Source organism: Lathyrus oleraceus, chromosome 7, assembly GCF_024323335.1.
Source record: "Lathyrus oleraceus cultivar Zhongwan6 chromosome 7, CAAS_Psat_ZW6_1.0, whole genome shotgun sequence".
Classification (NCBI taxonomy): domain Eukaryota; kingdom Viridiplantae; phylum Streptophyta; class Magnoliopsida; order Fabales; family Fabaceae; genus Lathyrus; species Lathyrus oleraceus.
Window position 1 is genome coordinate 463,728,551 of NC_066585.1, and position 23,058 is coordinate 463,751,608.

Here is a 23,058-nt window from a genome sequence, read left to right on the forward strand (position 1 = left end):
AAAAAATCTTTATATGGACTTAAACAAGCTCCCAGAGCTTGGTATGAACGATTAAGCAATTTTCTTCTGGAAAAAAATTTTATCAGAGGGAAAGTTGATTCTACACTCTTCTGTAAAAACCTTAATAATGATCTCATGATATGCCAGATTTATGTTGATGATATTATTTTTGGTTCTGCTAATATCTCTGTTTGCCAAGAATTTTCTAAGTTAATGCAGGCAGAATTTGAGATGAGTCTAATGCAAGAACTAAAGTTCTTTCTGGGAATTCAAATTAATCAAACTCCATAAGTCACGTACGTCCATCAAAGTAAATATATTAAAGACGTTCTGAAGAAGTTTGACATGACAGAATGCAACTCTGCAAAAACTCCCATGCACCCAACTTGCATTCTGGAAAAGGAAGAGGTAAGCAACAAGGTTTGTCAGAAGCTCTATCGAGGTATGATAGGCTCTCTTCTCTATCTGACTGCTACTCGTCCTGATATTCTCTTTAGTGTCTGTCTTTGTGCCAGATTCCAATCAGATCCTAGAGAATCTCATTTAACAGCAGTTAAGAGAATTCTTAAGTATCTGAAAGGAACTCCTAACCTGGGCCTGATGTTTGAGAAAACATCAGAATATAGACTCTCGGGTTATTGTGATGCAGATTATGCAGGAGATAGAATAGAACGAAAAAGCACTTCTGGAAATTGCCAGCTTCTGGGAAACAATCTGATATCCTGAGCTAGCAAAAGACAATCAACAATTGCTCTATCAACTGCAGAAGAAGAATATATCTCAGCGTCACTGTGCACAACTCAGATGCTCTGGATGAAGCATCAGTTAGAAGATCTGCAAATCTTTGAGAGTAACATTCCTATCTTTTGTGATAATACTGCTGCTATTTGTTTAAGTAAGAATCCCATTCTACATTCCAGAGCCAAACACATTGAAATAAAACATCATTTTATCAGAGACTATGTTCAGAAAGGGATAGTAACATTGAAGTTCATTGATACTGAACATCAATGAGCAGATATCTTTACTAAGCCTCTAGCTGAAGATAGATTTCTTTTTATCTTAGAACATCTGAACATTAAAAATTGTCCTGAATGAAGTATGGCTCTGAAAAAGTAAAGTGAGACTCTGATGTAAACAAATGTATTTCTGCCTCTGACTCTGATACTTCTATCAAGTTAAGAAGATATCTGAGTTAGAAATTTTCAGAAACCTATCCTTTGGTATTCCTGAAGATCAGATACATAAACACGTGGAGCTCTAAGCGTCTAACCCTAGAACTTCTAGACAGCTGTCAAAAGAAATCAAAGGTCAGAACGTTTGAAATCTCCTAGAGCAGTGTGCGTACTGTTGGGATTAGACATTCATTAATTAGCTGTAATCATTTTTCCCCCCAAGCGTGCTATTTTGATTTTTGTGCTAACGCTGGAATGTGTGTCGTTTTGCATGTGTTTTACTTAGAGTATATAAACACTTTTTTTCACATTTCACACACTTATCACTCTCACTCACTCTAAAACCCTAAACCCTCTCTGAAGCATTCTCTGCAAGTTCTTCAATCTTCATCTTCTTCTTCACCATGGACGCTCAACAACAAGAAGTATTTAACTTCTCTCAACAAATGGAATCTAGTTCTACTGCTCAAACCTCAAACACTCAAACTCCAACGGTTACAGGCGTCTCTATCACCCCTGTTTACAAAGAACCTCACGTTCTTGACCGTGAACGCCATATCAACCTTTCAACCCCTTTTGAAGGTTTGGATGTGTTGTGCGAATCGCTTGTTGATTTCGACAACCTAAGAAGAAATGGCGTTGATCTAACTGGAGAACTTCGTCAACAAGGGTGGGAAAACTATTTCCAAAGACTTTATGGTCCTATTTACCCACTTCTCGTCAAGGAGTTCTGGAGATTTGCAGATGCAGATGACAACTTCATCGTCTCATATGTTCTAGGGGTGAAGATTGTTATTACTGAAGGGTCTATTGCCTCTCTGTTGAACATGGAGAGAAGTGGAGGAAAAAGGATTTACAACATCCCTCCTAGGTCAAAGCGCATCACTGATGTTATCAACCCAACAATCTTCAAACCCAACGTTGAAGGAAATCCTTCAAAGAACAAGGAGCTGCACCAGAACCTCAGAGTGTGGCTGAAGATTATTCTGGGAACTATTCACCACCGTCCTGCCTCTAACTCCTCTGACTACATCAATGCAGACCAGAAATGCATTCTGTACTGCATTCAGAAGGGTATAAAGATCTGCCTCCCTGCTCTCCTGTTCAAATATCTGAGAGATTCCGTCAGAGAAACCAGAAATAACATGAAGCCCAGATCCTACATTCCTCTGGGAAGATTGCTATCTGACGTCTTCATTGAGCATGGACTGGTAGACCATCTGGAAAAGACCAAATTGATGGATGATCTGGCAATAGATGTTGGGAAGCCTCTGAATGCCAGAAACCTCAAGAGTATGGGGATAATCAAGAAAATTCAAGTCAAACCAACTCTGGATACATCCTGGGATTGTTTGAAAGATCAGAGGAAGATGCCTCATGGCCTGGCCAGGTTCTTCAAGAATGAACCCAGAGATGCTGTTGCTATCTATCTTCAGCGTCTGCTGGATGATGGTGTTGACATCTCTGAATTCAGCCTCGACGACTGTCTGGATTCTGAAGAAGACTTCGTCAGATACAAGAGAGGTCTTTCTGAAAAGAAGATAGCACCACAGGCAAAGAAGGCCAGACTTGGAGAAACTTCTGGAAGCAAATCTTCAGCTCCTCTGAATATCTCTACTGGTAAGTCTGTTCCTCCTGTTACCTCTAATCCTCTGATGGCTTCTTCTAACCCTCTCTCTTCACAACCCATTTATACCACCTCTGATATTTCACCCTCAATCACCAGAACCTCCCAACCTACACCAGTTCTAAATGTAGCCCGTACATTCATACCTCCCTCTGAACCTAAACAAACCCACCAAAGCACTTCCTCTTCATCATCCTCAGAACCAGAATCACCCCCATACCTTTCTATCTCCTCTGACCAAGAATACTCAGACCCTAACTCTCCAACCATAGCCCAAATTCAGGCTCAAAGACTTGCTTCACAACAACAAACACAAACACAATCTGAAGCAACCTCACCTCCACCACAACAAACAACCACCATACCTTCTGAAACTCAACCCTCTGACCCCCACACCTCTGATATCATCCCACCAAACATCTCCGCTGCCCCAGAACCAGAATCTGAACCTTTAGATTTAAACCCTCTTTACGCTTCACCCCAAACATCTGAACCTCAACCAGAAGCAGAATCTGAACCCCAACCTGAATTAGAATCTGAACCTCTCACCTTAAATCTCAGCCCTCCAAACTCTCCACCTCACACCTCTGAACCAGAACCTGAACCTGAACTTTCTAAACCTACCCTTAAGGAAGCCATCTTGATGATTGCAGAGGCTTCAGTTCAAAAGGTCGATTCTCTGGTCACTAACTCTGAACTCAGTGATGATCCTAAATCTGTAAGGACACACTGGAACAGAGTCATTGGCTGGATGACATCTGAGGCCTTTAGACTGAAGAGAATATCTGAACGAGTCAGAAATGGCTACATCAGAAATGCTGAGGCAAGACTCCAGGAGAGACTTGCCAGAGAGGCTGAAGCCAGAAGGCTGGAGGAAGAGAGATTGGCCAAGGAAGCTGAAGAAGAAGCAAGAAGGCTAGAAGAAGAAAGACTTGCTAAGGAAGCTGAAATCCTAAGGGAAAAGGAAGCTGAAGCCAAGGCTCTGGCGGATGCAGAAGCACAAGCTGCTGCAGAAGCTGAAGCACAGCAGGCTCTGACTCTGGGGGAGTCCTCTTCTGTGATCCCTATGGTTCTTCAGACTCTGAAAGAACTCAAGCAAGATCAGAATGAACTCCGGGCTAGAATGGACAAGCAAGATATTGTCAACGACAACATCCAGAACATGCTTGCAATGCTGCTTTAGAGAATGCCTCCGCCTCCGAACCCCTAGGCACTTAGGATTTTATTTATTTTGCTTGCCTGTTGTTTCTGTTTCTTGCCTTCTCTGAATCTGATGTTTTCTTGTTGCCTTTGTGCTTTTATATGAATTTCATGTTTTTCTCTTTATTTATTTTACTATGTCTTTTTGATTCTGACAAAAAGGGGGAGAAATTATTAATAGCTCTGATGAAAACATTGTCTAATACCTTAAGCATTCTGCAACATATTTTTCTTAAAAATAAAATTTATCTAACCTGGACTTAAGAAATTGCAGAAAGTTTCAGAAACCTCTGTACTTAAGAAACTCTGGTAAGAACTTCTGAACTCCCTAAGCACTAACTCAGGGGGAGCTTCTGTCTATCTGATCTAATATTATTCATGTTTCATCTGCTAATTAAGGTTGTTTTGTCATCATCAAAAAGGGGGAGATTGTAAGAACAAAAATTGTTCTACAACAGATTCCTTGATTTTGATGATAACAAAGGATGAAACCAAAAATGGCACCCTAACGAAAAGTTTCTAAGTGTGCAGGATTCTAAAGAAAGAAGGAAGAAATCTGATGATGTCATCAGATACAGAAGCAGATCAGATACATATTCTCAAATAATCAGAAGCATCTGATGAGGAAACACGCTCAAGAAGTTCTAACTCTAAGCAAAACAACAAAGTATCAGAAGCATCTGAACAAGAAGTGAACTCTAGATGTTCTGACTCTGAACAACGCTATCTCTAAACTCCAGAAGTTCTCAGCGCTATCTAAAGAAACTATCTGAACTCACAAGAGATCAACATCAGATACAAAACTCCAAATTTCTCCAGAAACACAAATACTCTGAGCATGGAATTGCTAATCATGAAAGAGTAACGTTGAAGTCAAGTAAAGATTTGCAAATGGATTTCCTAATTGAGAAAGAGACGTTAATCTCCATTTTCAATAAAGAAAATACTACTTGTGGTAAGTAGTCATTTCAAGAAGAAAAAGTTATCCTGCAGAAGCTGTTTTTGTGATGGCGTAACTTCATCTCAATATCCATCAGTTTCAACTACTACTTCATTGATCTATATAAAGGATTGCAAATCAACATTTCAACTACTACACACATACAAGGAAAAATTATACTGAAACATCAACACAAGAAAAACATTCTTTCTCTCTAAGATCTTCACGAAGCTTTTGCTTATAACGTGAAAAAACTCTTGTTCTTAATTTTGTAATACTTGCTTTCTTAGAAGCACTCTAGTTTACATAAATCTTTCTTCTATTGTTTGTTGATTTCCTCAAGTGACTCTGTGTAGTCTGTATACTTGAGAGGGCTAAGAGATTTTTATCTTAGACGTTGTTTGTAATCTTTCAAGATTAGTGGATTAAGTCCTTGTTGAAGGCGAAATCACCTTGGCCGGGTGGACTGGAGTAGCTTTGTGTTATAAGCGAACCAGTATAAAATCATTGTGTGGTTTTCATTTTGAAAAGCGTTTATTTTTCAAAACAATTCAAACCCCCCCTTTCTTGTTTTTCTCACCTTCAAACCATACCGTCCACAAACCCTCCAACCACAACGATCCAACTACGACAACATGGACACCGAACTCAATTACGGCAGCGCCTTTGGCGACAATCCCCCAACTATTGGGAAAAAATGATGACAAATCTGTCAAATACCGTTGGACCTTCCACCGGATCTTCACACCAACCACCATTGCATCATGTCAGCACTCAAAGACCTTAAACACCTCAGGGAAATCGTGGGAGACCTCGAAGGCAGGCTAACGCACCGGGATGTGGAACATGGGGGCGTTTCAATCGGACGGATCATTGATTTTCTTGTCAACTGTTATGTATTTTGACTTTATATCATAATAATAATAATAATAATAATTTTTTATTTACCTATTTATTTTATTTATTCATTTATAAGTATAAAATATAATTTTAAAAAAAATTATATACATCATGAGCATGAGCCACATGCAATGACACATACACATAATATATAGTAACTATGCGTCAATTTCATTATCTTAATTTTATGCATGCGCCAATGATATAGACGTCTATGCTCATTGCAAAATGGATGTGTCAGTCAAACTAACGCATGTTTCATGAAAAATGATTATTTCGATAAGTATTTTTAAAAAATGATTATTTTAGAATTTTAATTAAAAAAATAAATTATTTAAAAAAAATCCCTAAATAATCTTACTTTAAAAAAAACATGGAAAAAGTAGAAGTCTCTCTAAGTTTCTAGAACAATCAAAGTAAGGGGATCTATTTATTCTTAAGCTCCTTCCAGAGTTAGTGTTCAACAATACTACACACCAGTTGCTACAAAATCAATCTTTCTAAGGATGTCGATAATACCCATCGACGAAGTTCAAGGAAATGGTTCCAATTCAAACTCTGTCAACTTATGGGATCCAAATCACCTGTTTCAATTGGACCCTTTCATGGACTTTCACTTCCCACTCTCTTCTCCCTTTTCCAATTTCTTCCCTGAATTCGGCTTCCGATCATCCATAAACACCCATCTGGATTGGAAAGAAACACCTAGAGCTCACGTCTGGAAGCTTGTGCTTCCCGCCTTCACCAACGAAGACGTATTGGTCGAACTCCAAGATGAGAGGATGCTTCAGGTTAGTGTTGAGAGCGGTGATTTCATGAGCAGGTTTAAGATTCCAGATGATGGTAACCTTCACCAGCTTAAAGCTAACATGATTAATGGTGTTCTTGTTGTCACTGTTCCTAAGCTTGAACATTCCTCAGTTTCCGGTGGTAGGAACGTTAGGGTCGTTGAAATTGAAGGCACCGATTGAAGGGTGTTTCTTCAGTTTGTTTCCTTAACTCTAAATAGGTTTGTTTTTGTGTATTATAAGGATGTAATATGCTACCATGCTATTGTATCTATCTATCTATCTAATGTTATATACTCTTCATATCTCAATGCAATTATTAATTTAAAGAAAAATAATTAACACTCAAAAATATACTCTTATTCAATGAACACTCAAAATTGGTGTTTACAATTTGCTTCCTTCTAATGATAAGATGAATTTTACCAATCCATCTAATGCATCACATGAAGAACCACTTAAAGACAACCTAATCTCATGCTTCAATTCAATTGCTCTTTTCCTCAATACTTCTCCTTCTTGATTCACCATAAGTCTTCTAACAACCTTTTCAATCTCATTTCTTTCCATGACATTACACCATTCCAAACCCACCTTCCAAACATGGCTCAACAATCTAGCATTTACCCTCTGATCTCCAAAATAAGGTTGACAAATAATTGGTACTCCTTCACACAAACTCTCCAATGTTGAATTCCAACCACAATGACTCCAAAAACCTCCAACAGCTTCATGTGCCAAAACCTCACTTTGAGGTGCCCATTTCACAACACAACCTCTCTCTACCACACCTAATTTAACATCTTCCGACAACGATTCCAACCACGCCGAAACATCGGTAACTGTCTCGGGCCGAATAACCCAAAGGAAATTTTGTCTGCTCTTCACTAATCCGCAGGCCATTTCAGTTAGCTCTTTCTCTTCCCAACTAGCAATGCTTCCTAAGCTTACATATAACACAGATTTTCTTGGTTTGTTGTTTAGCCAAGATATACAATTATCCTTTTCTCGCAGAATGCTGATATTATCGAACTCATTGGCAATCATGTGTAGAGGGCCTATCGGGAAGAGATTAACATTGTATAGATGTTGAAGATCATTTAGAGATGAATCTTCCAACCCATCCACAGTGTTGAAAATAACAGCTAATGGTGTTATGGAAAGTGTTTTAGATGTGCTATGAAGGAAATCATGTGGATTTGTTAAACCGAAAATAGGTAAATCTTTGAACCGCAGCAACTCCAGTTCTGGAACCAAATCCAATGACTTGGAATCTATCAATGTCATACATCAAACATGTTACATTTTAATTAGTCTCATTCGTCTAACAATAAATACCTAAATTATATTTTGGGCTACATAATGCAAGGTAAAGTAATTGGATATTCTCATGTAATTCCACTTATTTTATTTATAAAAGAAAATTGACTTTTTAAATTCATTAAATATTTAATATATTTAGTTCATCATACAATCCAAATATATTTATTATTTAATAAATCTAAAAAATAATTTTTCTTTTATAAATAGGATCGAAGGTAGAACGACCTATTATGAATTTTTAAAATAAATTTTCTCTTATAAATAGAATTGCGTGTAGTATTATCTATTATAAACTTTTAAATAAAAAGGATTAGATATATGTAATATGAATTCGATATTAACATTAATTAAATTAACTTTCCGTATTTAAATCGAACTATAAATTTGATAAATTATAATAAAATAATAAATGATTAACACATACAAAAATTTAAAAGAAATTATAAGATAAAAAAATCACTTAGATTTTATAAAAGAAATTAATCACATTAAAGTGCCAATACAAAATTGAAAAACCTCATTATCTTTTAAATTAATCAATAAATAATTTATTAAAAAAACATATGTTATAAACTAATTAAAAGTAGGATAATATTGACTTAAAAATAAATTTTAATAATAATAGTAATAATAATAATAATAATAATAATAATAATATATTTATTCTCAAATTCATTTGAAACAAGACAAATAGTACGAAAGTTAATATAATTTCACATTCTCTTTGTCTGATTTTATCTATAATATTTCTTAGAATTAGGTCAAATTCGATCCAATGCATTTTGACAAGATGGACTATAACACCGTATTAAAATAATTTTTCAAAACGATGACTTGAAAAAAAGTAATTTGTGAAAAAAAAAAAAAGTTAAAATAATATACAACCTTGCAAGGGAAGGTACCCTTTGGTTTGTAGGTGAGCACACACATGATAAGTGAGAAAATTAGTAGCACTAGTGGTACGAAAGACAATACTTGGTAGCTTCAATTCCTTAGTCAAAGAATCAATGAAGTGAAAAAATCCATCATAGATGATACAAGCAATCTTTTCATCAAGCTTTTCTAATTTGGCCATATGATGAATTAATGTCTCCTTAAGTGGAGTTACACAATTGGTACTTAGAGTTGAAGCAATATCTATAAAATTCTTAGATGTGATTTGGGTATCAGATAAACCATCAAAGAAGGGTAGGAAATTGAAATTAGGGTAATTAGAAGGATTAGGGGAATTGAAATGGGTGTGTGCTATGGTGATGGAGAAGCCTTTTGAATGAAGGATTGTGGCTAGTTGAAGCATAGGTGTCATGTGGCCATGGAATGGTGGTGGTATTAGAACCAAATGGGGTACATTTTGATTTTCCATCATGGTAAGAGGTTTGTGGGTCATTAGTTACCTGTGGTGGGACCCTTTTAAATAAATTTCTATGGTGCTTCATCCATCCCCTTTTGACATAATTAAGAAAAAACAAAATTTAATTTTTTTATACATTATTGGTTTGAACTATCAATTTAACTTTTAAATTATCAGTATATCTTTAATTTAATAAATTGTGGAAATATTATAAATTGATAATGTTTATATAATTCGGTCAATTTAATTTTTAGATTTAATATTTTTTGTTATATATATTATTTCGGGATTCATTTTGGTAAATAATTATATTTATTTCTTAATTTTTCAAAATGTATTATATTATTTATTTTTTATTAATTTTATTAATAAATTTAATGATTGATTTTTGATTTTTTTTTCTATTAATTTGACAAAAAAGTTAACAAAAAGTATTTTTAAAAGTTAATAAACTAATATGAATATTTTTAAGTTAAGAGAGTTAAATGAATTTCGAAATTAACCTACTCAATAAAAAATATTAAACCTAATTTTTATTATTAAAAAGTTATAGACTAAGTTGACGAATTTATATATATTTTAAAATTAAATTGTTGGATCTCATATATTTTTAAATAATTTATTATGTTTATCAAGTTTAATAATTAAATTAATGAAAATAACTTTTTAAGAACTAGTTTATGAGTTATTGATTACCTATTTTATATATAGTAATACCATTTTAATTAAAGTGAATTAAAGTGCTTCTTTTTTTCCCAATAATTTTCTTTTCAAATATCATATTTTAAAAAAAAAAACAATTTTCCATACACTTAATTGTATTTTATACATGGAATCTACCATTTTTTGAAAAGTTTTTTATTTATAAATATCAATAATTTATTTATATTAATAAATAAATATAATTAAATGTTGATGTTTGAGATTACACTCATTTAAGAGTACATGTCAAATGAGCTGCTCAATCCATCATAAATTCATTGACGCTTGTTGCAAGTGAAAAAATAAATACAAGTTATTTGTCAATTCTAACTTGGTTGTGTTTCAAAGACTGTTCAATAGTTTCTATGATTTTAAGAATGATTTATCAAATGTTGTTTGTTTGTGAATTTTGAATTAACATAAAGTAAAATGACAAGTAATAAAATGAACTTTGGTTTAACATTTAAAAAAAATTATTGGGGTTAGATTTCATCAATGTGTCCTCATATATCATCGTGATCAATACTATGAAACTATAATTAGATATTAATATTATTGTTGATCGCTCTCTTCGCATCTTGTGTCTAAGTCAATAACGTGGGATCAATCATATTGTCTAATAGATTATCTCTCAGCATATTAACAAATACAATAGTATTGAGTATCAATAGTTCACACACTACAAAAAATAATACATTTTATGACATAGTTTTCATCCCAACCAATGAACAGTCAAGGTTGAAATCATAGGCACGTCACATTTCAATATAGATGTTTTTTTAAATACTACATATTCTCTTGGTTGTACCAAGGGGAAAAGTTTAATTAACACTCATTTGAATCCCAACAACTAAATTTTAACTTTTTTTAAAAATTTTTTTATTAATGACCTAATCCATCGGTTGAGCTGGAAATCGAGGAACAAATTTTTGATCAACTCCCCCTTCGAATCCCATAAATTGCATTTTAGTGCATTTTATTTTTTTAATTTTTTATTTATGACAAATTTCATTATTTGTGCTAACAATCGAGGGGAAACTATTTTTTTTATAATTAACGAATCTGTGTCGTGCATTTATAAAATAACAACGGTCAAGACATTATCAATTCATCAATCCACATAAAATACCGGTGATCCGCATGAAATTCACACCAACCAAATAGAACGTAAATGCCACAACGACTTATCTTGAGAGTGTTGAAATGCCAACTTAATATAATGAAAACACTCATAATGAAATAATTATTAGAAGTAATTCATATTTAGTTGTACTATTTTCTTAGCCCCTAAGTTTGTTAGAGAGTATTTTAGTATTTTATCCTATTCTAGTAACCCTAGTTTTAGCTTATAAATAGGGTGACAATCATTGTAACTTTTATCATGTTTTTGTAGCCGTCATTCTTAATAGAATATTTCCATTCATTCTACCTTTACACCAACAATTGGTATCTAGAGCTCCGGTTCGCATTCATTAGGAAACACGGGAAACACGAGTGAACGTGAGGTCTTGTGTGTTTGATTTTGATTCTTAGATTCGTGTTGAATCTTGAACAAAATCTGATCAGAATTTTAATTCTGTGGGTTGGGAAACACTGTGTGAGAAATCTGAGTGTACTATGCAAGGTAGAAAGATGAACGGAAACGGCAACATGAACACCAAACTTCCAGTATTTGACGGTAAAAACTGGAATCGTTGGATGATCCAAATGCGTGTACTGTTCGGTGCTCAAGATGTTCTAGATCTTGTCACTGATGGTTATGTTCCGATAGCAGCAGATGCGACGGATGAACAGAAAAATGCGCAGAAGGAAGTAAGGAAGAAGGATCAGAAAGCATTGTTCTTCATTCATCAATGTGTTGATGTAAATGTGTTTGAGAAGATTGCAGATTCAACGACAGCAAAGGCTGCGTGGGACACACTGGTTAGATGTTATGGTGGTGACGCATCAGTGAAGAAGGTGAAACTTCAGTCCTTGAGAAAGCAATATGAGAATCTCAACATGAAGAATAATGAGAAAGTTTCTGAATACATCTCCAGAGTGATTCTGATCACTAATGAGATGAAAGCGTGTGGAAAAACTCTTTCTGAAGAAACAATCATGGAGAAGGTATTGAGATCCCTTACCTCTCAATTTGATTACATTGTAGTAGCAATAGAACATTCCAAGGATCTGAGCACCATGAGAATTGAAGAGCTGCAGAGCAGTCTAGAAGCGCAAGAGTTGAGTTTGACTGAAAGAACTTCTGAAAGGGAAGTAGAGCAGCAGGCTCTGAAAGCAACTTCTGATAGGAGGTATCAGAAGCAGTCAGAAGCCAGGAGAAGATCTGATGGTGGTCAGAAGTCAGAAAGCTCAACCTTTGATAGACAAAAGAATGCTCAGAAGGGAAAAGAGAAGTATGACAAGAAGAAGATCCAATGTTACTGTTGTAAAAAGTTTGGTCACTTTGCTAGAGACTGTTAGTCAAACAAGGAGAGAAAATCAGAAGAAGCAAATATAGCCAGAAGTTCTGATGACGAATCTGTGCTATTGATGGCCTCTGAATCTGATGATATGGATCTGATAGACTGGTGGTATATGGACACTGGTTGTTCAAATCATCTTACTGGAAACAAGAAATGGCTGGTTGACTTTGACTCTGAAAAGAGGACAAAGATCAGATGTGCTTATGACAAATATCTTAATGCAGAAGGTATGGGAAATGTCAGAGTGATTCTGAACAATGGGAAAACAACATTGATTCAGAACGTGTGGTATGTACCTGGCATCAAAAGCAATCTGATGAGTGTGGGACAATTAATTGAGAAATGTTTTTCAGTTACCATGAAGGACAATCTTCTAAAGTTGTATGACTGCAATCAGAAGTTGATCATGGAGTCAGAACAGGGAAGGAATAGAACATTCAAGGTGAATGTCAGAACTGCAGACTCAGAATGTCTTAGTGCAACAAGTGCTGAGAAGGAGAGTGAGCTGTGGCACAGAAGATTTGGTCATTTGAATTTTAGAAGCTTAAAACATCTGAATTCAAAGAAGTTGGTACATGGAATTTCTGCAATTAAGAAGCCTGAAAAGTCATGCAAAGTTTGCATGGAAGGAAAACAACCACGATTGCCATTTGCGTCAGAAACTGCTCCAAGAGCAAAACATGCCTTGGGAGTTGTACATTCTGATGTGTGTGGTCCATTTCCAGTAGCATCGATTGGAGGGAATAAATACTTTGTGTTATTTGTTGATGAATTCACAAGAATGACATGGGTATCCCTTATTAAGTTTAAACACGAGGTGTTTGATGAATTCAAGAAGTTCAGAATGAAGGCTGAGAATCAGAGTGGTCAGAAGTTGAAGATTCTTAGAACTGACGGTGGAGGTGAGTATAACTCCAAAGAGTTCCAGAAGTTCTATGAGGAGAATGGAATTGAGCATGAGGTTACTGCTCCTTATACCCCTCAACACAATGGTCTTGCTGAAAGAAGAAACCGCACTTTGCTTGATATGGTGAGAAGCATGCTAAAGGAGAAGAAACTTCCTCAGAAGCTCTGGGGAGAAGTTGTTGCCACTGCAACGTATGTACTCAACCGATGCCCTACGAAGAAGTTGAAGGAAATAGTTCCAATACAGAAGTGGACTGGAGATAAGCAAAGTGTTAGTCATCTGAAGGTGTTTGGTTCTGTTTGCTATAAACATGTTCCAGAAGCCAGAAGACAGAAGCTGGATGATAGAAGCAAAGTGATGATTCTGATATGGTACCACAGTACAGGTGCATACAAGCTCTATTGTCCAGAAACCAATAAAATTGAATTCAGCAGAGATGTGATTGTGAAGGAATCAGAATTTTGGAATTGGGATAAGTCTCAATCTGATTCTGATGTTAGAACTTCTGAAGAAAGGTCAGAGTTAAGAATTTCTGAAGTTAGAGTAAACTCTGACGTTGATTCTGATAGTGATTCTGACTCTGGAGAAGACTCAGAAGATGAAGGTGACTCTGATGATCCAGACTCTGATGACCCAGACTCTGATGGTAATCCAGATTCTGGTGGCAATTCAGACTCTGGAAATATGCCAGACCCTGAAGATGGTCAAAGCTCTGGAGGAAGTCAACCATCTGAAGCTAGAAACTCTAAAGCTCAAGACTCTGAACAAGTTCAGAGACCACAAAGAATCAGAAACATCCCCAGAAGATATGCAGAATTTGACATGCTGCAAGACACTGAAGTAGACTCTGAAGGAGAAGTTATTCAGTGTGCCATGTTAGTAGACTCTGAACCCATGAGTACAGAAGAGGCTCTTAAGCAGAAGCTCTGGCTGAAGGCCATGAAAGAAGAACTTGATGCTATAAAGAGAAACAAGACTTGGAAGCTGACAGAACTTCCAAAAGACAAGAAAGCCATCAGCGTCAGATGGGTTTCAAGCAGAAGTTAAAGCCAGATGGTTCAATTGGAAAACACAAAGCAAGGTTGGTAGCCAGAGGATTTCTACAGAAACCTGGGTTGGATTACTCTGAAGTGTTTGCACCTGTAGCAAGACATGAAACAATCAGAATGGTGATTGCAATAGCTGCTAACAGGAATTGGCCTCTGATGCATTTAGATGTAAAATCTGCATTTCTGAACGGTCCATTAGAAGAAGAAGTTTACGTGTCACAACCTCCTGGATTTGTGAAAAAGAATCAGGAAGGGATGGTGTACAGATTATACAAAGCTCTATATGGATTGAAACAAGCGCCCAGAGCTTGGAATCAGAAGATTGATTCATTTTTCAAGAAGCAAGGTTTTCAGAAATGTGAGATGGAGTACGGTGTCTATGTTCAGCATACTTCTGAAGGAAATATGACTCTGGTATGTTTATATGTTGATGATATATTGCTGACTGAAAGTTCTGAACAGGAGATAGCCAAGTTCAAGAAAGTTCTGATGAATGAATTCGAAATGACTGATCTAGGCAAAATGACATACTTTCTAGGGATGGAATTTAGATACTCTGAGAAAGGTATTATTTTGCACCAGCTCAAGTATGAATTAGAACTTCTGAAGAGATTTAATCTGAAGAATTGTAAGATTGCTGTCACACCTTCTGATACAAATCAGAAACTGGATTCTGACTCTGATGGAAAGGATGTGGACGCTACAACCTTCAAACAGTTGGTTGGTTCTCTGAGGTATTTGTGCAATACCAGACCTGATATTTGCTATTCAGTTGGGATGGTTAGTAGGTTCATGAGTAAACCTAAGTGGTCCCATTACCAAGTTGTTGTCAGGATTCTGAGGTATATCAAGGGAACTCTGAAGTATGGAGTATTATTTCCTTCTGGAAGAAATGATGAGTCAGAACTTCTGAGTTATTCAGATTCTGATTGGTGTGGAGACAGAGTTGACAGAAGAAGTACGTCTGGGTACTTATTCAAATTTCTGGGAGGTCCCATTTCTTGGTGTTCCAAGAAGCAACTGTTGTGGCGTTGTCAACTTGTGAAGTTGAATACATTGCATGTGCTGTTACTGCATGCCAAGCTGTGTGGATTCTGAATCTATTGCAGGATCTGAAGATTAAAGTAAACAAACCTCTGAAGCTGATGATTGACAACAAGTCTGCAATCAATCTTGGCAGAAACCCAGTGTTGCATGGGAGAAGCAAGCACATTAAGACCAAGTATCATTTTCTGAGACATCAAGTTCAGAGGGGAGTGTTAGAAGTTGTACACTGCAGCACTCAGAAACAGTTGGCAGATGTTCTGACGAAAGCTATCAAGACTGACCAATTTCTCAGATTAAGGGATGGAATTGGTGTTACAAGTTTTGATGGAATATGAATTAAGGGATGGTATTAGAAGTAATTCATATTTAGTTGTACTATTTTCTTAGCCCCTAAGTTTGTTAGAGGGTATTTTAGTATTTTATCCTATTCTAGTAACCCTAGTTTTAGCTTATAAATAGGGTGACAATCATTGTAACTTTTATCATGTTTTTGTAGCCGTCATTCTTAATAGAATATTTCCATTCATTCTACCTTTGCACCAACAAGAATTACATGAAGTACAACACCATTCTCTAGAAGGGATTGTAGAATAATGAAATGTTTTATGGTTAGTTCCTTAAGTATCTTGTCATATAATTGATAAAATTATTTTCTTAAATGGATGTTTGTTAAAAATGTTTGATGTTAGTTAGGAAATCATGAATGATACTTAGCAGTGTTAGTTGTTGTTAATTTTGTTGTTTTTATAACTATTAAATTAGAACAACAACAACAACTCCTGTGTTCCACATTCATCTTCCCATCTGCTACCTGCTTTCGAAGATAATGGAACTTCATTTAAATGTGCTTGCTTCGATCATGTGCTATTGGATTCTTCTCCAGATTGATAGCTGACATGATGTCGATCTTCATGGTAATTGCTCCATGACTCTTCGTTGTTATCTCTTCGACCAGATTCACCATCCACATTGCTTGACGTTATTGACTAAAAAACAAAATATAATTTTTTATACATTATTGGTTTGAACTATCAAATTAACTTTTAAATTATCAGTATATCTTTAATTTAATAAATTGATTATGGAAATATAATAAATTGATCATGTTTATATAAAATCGGTCAATTTAATTTTTAGATTTAATATTTTTTTTCTTTGTTCTATATATTAATCTCAGGATTCATTTTAATCCTTAACATAAAAAAGATCATATTTGTTTTTTATTACTTCAAAATATATTCTATTATTTATTTTTGACTAATTTATCAATAAATTTAATGATTGATTTTTTTATTTTTTTTGCTAATTTGACAAAAAAAAATATTTTAAAAAGTTAATGAACTAATATGAATATTTTTTAAATAAAGACAGTTCAATAAATTTCAAAATTGATCTACTGAATTAAGAAATATTAAATCTAATTTTTATTATTAAAAAGTTATGGATTAAGTTGACGAATATATATATATATATATATATATATATATATATATATATATATATATATATATATATATATATATAAAATTAAAATACTGGATCTCATATATTTTAAATATTTTATTATGTTTATAAAGTATAATAATTAAATTAATGAAAATAACTTTTTAAGAACTAGTTTATGACTTATTGATTACCTATTTTGTATATAGTAATACCATTTTAATTAAAGTGAATTAAACTGCTTCTTTTTATCCCAATAATTTTCTTTTCAAATATCATACTTAAAATAAACAATTTTCCATACACTTAATTGTATTTTACACATGGATTCTACCATTTTTTGAAAAGTTTTTTATTTTTAAATATCAATAATTGTTTTATATTAATAAATAAATATAATTAAATGATGATGTTTAAGAGTATACTCATTTAAGAGTACATGTCACTTGAGCTGCTCCACCCATCGTAAACTCATTCACATTTATTGCAAGTGTAAAAGCAAATACAAGTTATTTCTCAACTTCAAATGACTTAGTTGTGATTGAAAGGCCATTCAATAGTTTACATGATTTTAAGAATGATTTATCAAATATTATTTGTTTGTCAATTTTGAAATATCATAAAGTAAAATGAAAAGTAATAAAATGAATTTTGGTGTTAACATTTGAAAACAATTGTTGGGGTTAGATTTCATCAATATGTCCTCATGTATCATCGTGATCAGTACTATGAAATTATAATTAGATATTAATATTACCATTGATCACTCTCTTCGTATCTTGTGTCTAAGTCAATAATGTGAGATCAATCATATTGTCTAATAGATAATCTCTCAATATATTAACAAATAAAATAGTATTAAGTATCGATAGTTCATACACTACCAAAAATAATACATTTTATGACATAGTTTTCATCCCAACCAACGAACAACCAAGGTTGAAATCATAGGTGCGCCACATATCAATATAGATATTTTTTTTAATATTACATATTCCCTTGGTTGTACCAATGAGAAAGTTTGATCAACACCCCTTCGAATCCCAACAACTTTATTTTAGCATATTTTATTATTTTTCTTAATTTTTTAGTAATGACCTAATCCATCGGTTGAGCTAGAAACTGAGAAACAAATTTTTGAGCAACTCCCCTTCGAATCCCGCCAATTGCATTTTACTGCATTTTATTATTTTTAATTTTTTTATATATGACCACTTTCCTTAGTTGTGCTGACAACCGAGGGGAATCTATTTTTTTAATTAACGAATCTTTGTCGTCCATTTTTAAAATAACAATAGTCAAGACATTGCCAATTCATTAATCCACATAAATACCAATGACTTTTCTTGAGAGTGCTGAAATACCAACTTAATGTAATGAAAACACTCATAATGAAAGCATTGCATGAAGTACAACACAATTCTCTAGAAGGATTGTAGAATAGAGAAATGTCTTAAGGTTGGTTCCTTAATTATCTTCTCATATAATTGATAAAATTATTTTCTCAAATAATTAGTGTTATTTTTGTTGTTTTTAGAAATATTTAAACTGGACAACAACAACAACTCCTACATCCATATATTTTTCTAGCAACATTAAACATTTTTAACAAGAATGTATTATAGAAAATAATTTTAACAATTGTGAGAGAAGATATTACATTAAGGAATCAACATTGATCAAAATATTTCTTTGCTCTTGCAATCCATCATGGAGAATGGTTTTGTTGTTGTTGATTTCACCTCAGTGGAAAAACCATACGAAGGGAAGTTGTTGATTTCACCTCGGTGGATAAATCAACTGAGGGGAAAAGTGGAAAACTTTCCATTACACTATTTGTTACCTTGCCCATCAAACCAAGGTAAAAACCTTGTTTCAAGCGAGGTAAAAAAACCTTTTTCATGGTAGTGATACATATACTTGACCTAATTTTATCTCTAGAGTTTAGCATATCCAATAGATGAAAAGTTTGGTTCTAGTAATGACCAATATCCAAGGCCGAGTTACTGATGCCGAGTATGAGGAGACAACATGTAGAGCTGCATAATATGAACAAGTTGAACCCCGGTCATGGAAGTGTTGGTAGATAACATGAACAGGTCGGACCCGGTCTCATGATAGCTCTATTAGACGACATGAACAGGCCGGACCCGGTCTCGTGTGAGTGCTGGCAGATGACATGGACGGTCACACATAACGGTTACAAGGTAGATCCATGATTGCATAAGGAGTTACAGAAAATGATGAAGGAGACTTTACATGATAGTAACAGAGGACGACAGACGTTATTAACACCATTTAAACATGGGATTCAAAGAGACACTTATTAAATGGTCCTTTGAGGTATTATAGGTATAAAAAGACTTCCCATCAAGGAAGAAAGACTGACGAGAATTACCTACTAAAGACAGGACAATTGTGATCTCACCTGACCCGCCTCAGGGAGATTAACCAAATAGTGTTTATCAAGAACATATAATAAAGTTCATCAAACCCTAATTTAACAAACCCTAATGATTTGGTTGCATATTCAACCACTTTATGCTTGATAACAATTGTTATATTCAAAGACTAGTTATCATCATCAAAAGGCATATCTCCAATTGATCTTCCTAGATTAATAACTTTCAAAGCAAGGTTTCACACTAGTAATGATGTTGAATAGGATGTTGATGTTAGAACAAGATTCTAGTTCTGCAATATATCTCTAAGTTTTGATGATAACAAAGAATTAATTTGGTACCCTAATAAATTTCTCTAAGTGTACGGGTTTCTAAGGTAAAATGAATCTGATAGAAACAATATTTGACATCAGACGAAGTCCAGAACGGCTGATCCAACAATGAAGATATCGTATCTTACTCCAAACACACACTTCTGAGAGAATCATCTACATCTAAAGACTGTAAATCTAAAGACTCTACATCTGAAGATTGTAAAGACTCTGAAGACTTTACATCTATAGACTCTGAAGACACTCTATCTGAAGATCAGTCAAGCTGACACTGAAGACTACTCAACAAACAACTATTTGAAGAATTCAAGCTTTACTCAAAAGACTATGATTCCGCTCACTCTGATTCATGCCCAACAGATCATCTGATTCATCAAAACCATAAACCTAATCAAGAAGTATTCTAAGTATGGTATGAATATATATATGGACAACATTGACTACACTACAAGACTGTTATGGAAAGGACAAGAAAGTTAATGTCATTAAGTCCCACTATTGGCAAGATGTCACCATCAATTTTCTCTCCAACAGTATCATCTCCAATCACTATAAAAAGGCCTCACCATCATCATACCAGTACACGAAGCTATTACACAAGAATTCTACAATACATCTTGAGCAATATTCTAAATACTTGCTATTGTAAAATTTAATAATCACACAAGAGTTGTTGCTCATAGCGTGATCATTGATCATCTGTTTTCAATTGTGTGCATACCGCTTGTCTAGAAGCACTAAACACTCACTTGTAATTCTCTCTAGTTGTTGTGGTTCCTCAAGTGACATGTGAAGTCTGTAGACTTGAGAGAGCTAAGAGATCACTGAACTCTTAGACGATTGTTGTAATCTTTCAAGATTATTGGATTAAGTCTTTATTGAAGATGAAATCACCTTGGCCGGGTGGACTGGAGTAACTTTGATTTTCAAGCGAACTAAGATAAATTCCTTGTGTTATCTGCTTTTATTTTCTTGTGTGTGGCATTGAAAAAGTTTTTATTTATGGTAAAAAAAATTCAAACCCCCCTTTCTTGTTTTTCTCCACGTTCAATTGGTATCATAGCTTCGACTCTGTTATTGATTTTTGAATCAAACACTTAATAGTGTAGAGAGATCCATCGTGAGAAAAACATCATGGATAACACAAATGAAAGAGATAGCTACAACGATAAACCTCTAGTGTTTGATGGAGAGAAATTTGATTATTGGAAGGATAAAATTGAAAGCTTCTTCCTAGGCTACGATCCTAATCTATGGGACATTGTTACAAATGGTTATGAACCACCCATATCTGCTCTTAGTATCACCATAACAACAAGCAAAAAGAATGATGATCAAAAGCGTGATTTCAAGAATCACCACAAAGCCAAAACTATTTTATTGAATGCAATATCCTACAATGAGTACAAAAAGATCACCAATAGGGAAGCAGCTAAAGAAATCTTTGATTCCTTTAAGATGACTCACGAAGGCAATAATCAAGTCAAAGAGACTAAGGCTCTAGCCTTAATCCAAAAGTATGAAGCCTTCAGAATGAAAGATGATGAAGTTGTTGAGGTAATGTTTTCTAGATTCCAAAGTTTAGTTGCAGGACTCAAGGTTATGGACAAAGGATACACAACAGCAGATCATGTCAAAAAGATAATCAGAAGTCTTCCAAAGAAGTGGAAACCTATGGTTGCTGCTTTAAAGTTATCCAAGGATCTGAACAACATAAGCCTTGAAGAACTTATCATCTCCCTCGGGAGTCATGAGATAGAGCTAGAGGAAGATGAACCTTAGAAGAAAAGTAAATCAGTAGCTCTGAAGTCTAGATCAGAAAGAAGAAAGCTATAAAGGAACAAAGCCTTTCAAGGTGAAGAAGAAGACGATGATGACTCAGAGAAGGAAGATTCTGATGATGAAGAGGAGTTATCTCTTCTATCCATAAAAATCAAAAAACTATGGAGAAAAAGAAATAATAACTTCAAAAGACCCATACAGAAGGGAGATCGTCCAGAGTCAACCTCTAGAGGAATACCCAACAAAGAGGTAACCTACTATGAATGCAAATAGCCTGGACACTACAGAAATGAATGTCCAAAGCTCAAGAAAGACAGTTCCAGAAAAGAAGGATTCAAGAAAAACTCCTTCAAAGCTAAGAAGAAGGGACTCATGGCGACATGGGATGACTCTGAATCTGACGCTTCAGAATCTGATTCCGAAGAGGAACATGCAAATGTTGATTTCATGGCCACCACATCTGGAAGTTCATCCGAAAAGGAATCAGATTATGAAGAGGTATTCTCTGACTTTTCTCTCTCTAATCTGGAAGCCTGTTTATCAGAATCTCTGAGCTTGTATAAGAAGCTTCGAATGAAATTCAAGAACCTGAAAAAGGATCATGAAGAGACAATTGAAAAGTGTGATAAGCTTGAGAAAGAAGTTTTTGAACTTAAAGAAAATAACTTTATCCTTGAAAAATAAAATGAATTTTCAATAAAAAATATTCAAAACTTGAAGAAACTCTTTCCAAAGATCCACCTACTTCTAACACCATCATATATAAATATGAAAAAGCTTTTCAGAAATTTATGAACAATAGGCTTGAAAGAAGCAAAATGGCTTCTATGATTTATGGTGTTAGTCACAATAAGAAAAGAGGAATTGGATATGACTTTGATGAAGATGATTACTCACATGCACAAACACGTAAATTTAATAATGATAGAAAACCCAAAGTTTTCAGAAACTCTGGGAGAACTAATCATAAAGGACCTAAAAGATTCTGGGTACCAAAAGATAAAATAATATATGTTGCAGATATCTTGTGCAGCAGAGTTAAAACACCAATCATGATACCTGGACTCTGGATGCTCGCGATACATCACAGGAAGAAAGCATATGTTTCAAAGCGAGGAACTTAAAGACTTTGGCTTCGTAGGCTTTGGAGAAAATCAGAAAGGAAGAATAAGAGGACCTGGAACAGTTGGTAATGGATCTCTTCCTTCTATTTCTGATGTCCTTTATGTTGAAGGATTAATGCATAACTTGTTATCCATAAGTCAATTAAGTGATAACGATTATGAAATAATCTTTAATCAAAAAACGTACAAAGTTATTAATCAGAAAAATGACACAGTCCTTTTCACTGGTAAGAGGACGGACAACATTTACAAAGTTAAGCTTTCAGATTTAAAAGATCAAAATGTAAAATGTTTAATGTTTGTAAATGAAGATCAATGGGTATAGCATATACGCTTGGGTCACATTAGCATGAGGAGGATTTCTCAACTAAATAAACTTGAGTTAGTCAGAGGCCTACCTAAGCTAAAGTTTTCTTCATATGCTCTTTGTGAAGCATGTCAGAAAGGAAAATTTTCTAAGACAACCTTCAAAAACAAAAATGTTGTTTCTACCTCTAAGCC

General features: G+C 34.5%; 2 protein-coding genes across 2 annotated transcripts; one reads left to right on the forward strand and one right to left on the reverse strand.

Annotated features, from left to right (window-relative positions):
- Positions 1-6,237: 6,237 nt before the first annotated feature.
- On the forward strand, positions 6,238-6,941 carry LOC127101062 (17.5 kDa class I heat shock protein). The gene has a single exon (XM_051038377.1). The coding sequence runs from the start codon at positions 6,349-6,351 to the stop codon at positions 6,811-6,813; it is 465 nt and encodes a 154-aa protein (XP_050894334.1). The 5' UTR covers positions 6,238-6,348; the 3' UTR covers positions 6,814-6,941.
- LOC127101060 (UDP-glucose iridoid glucosyltransferase) lies at positions 6,892-9,340 on the reverse strand. The gene is made up of 2 exons (XM_051038376.1): positions 8,839-9,340; positions 6,892-7,904 (listed from the first exon to the last, which is right to left on the reverse strand). The coding sequence occupies exons 1-2, from the start codon at positions 9,338-9,340 to the stop codon at positions 7,018-7,020; spliced, it is 1,389 nt and encodes a 462-aa protein (XP_050894333.1). The 3' UTR covers positions 6,892-7,017.
- Between the last annotated feature and the right edge of the window lie 13,718 nt (positions 9,341-23,058).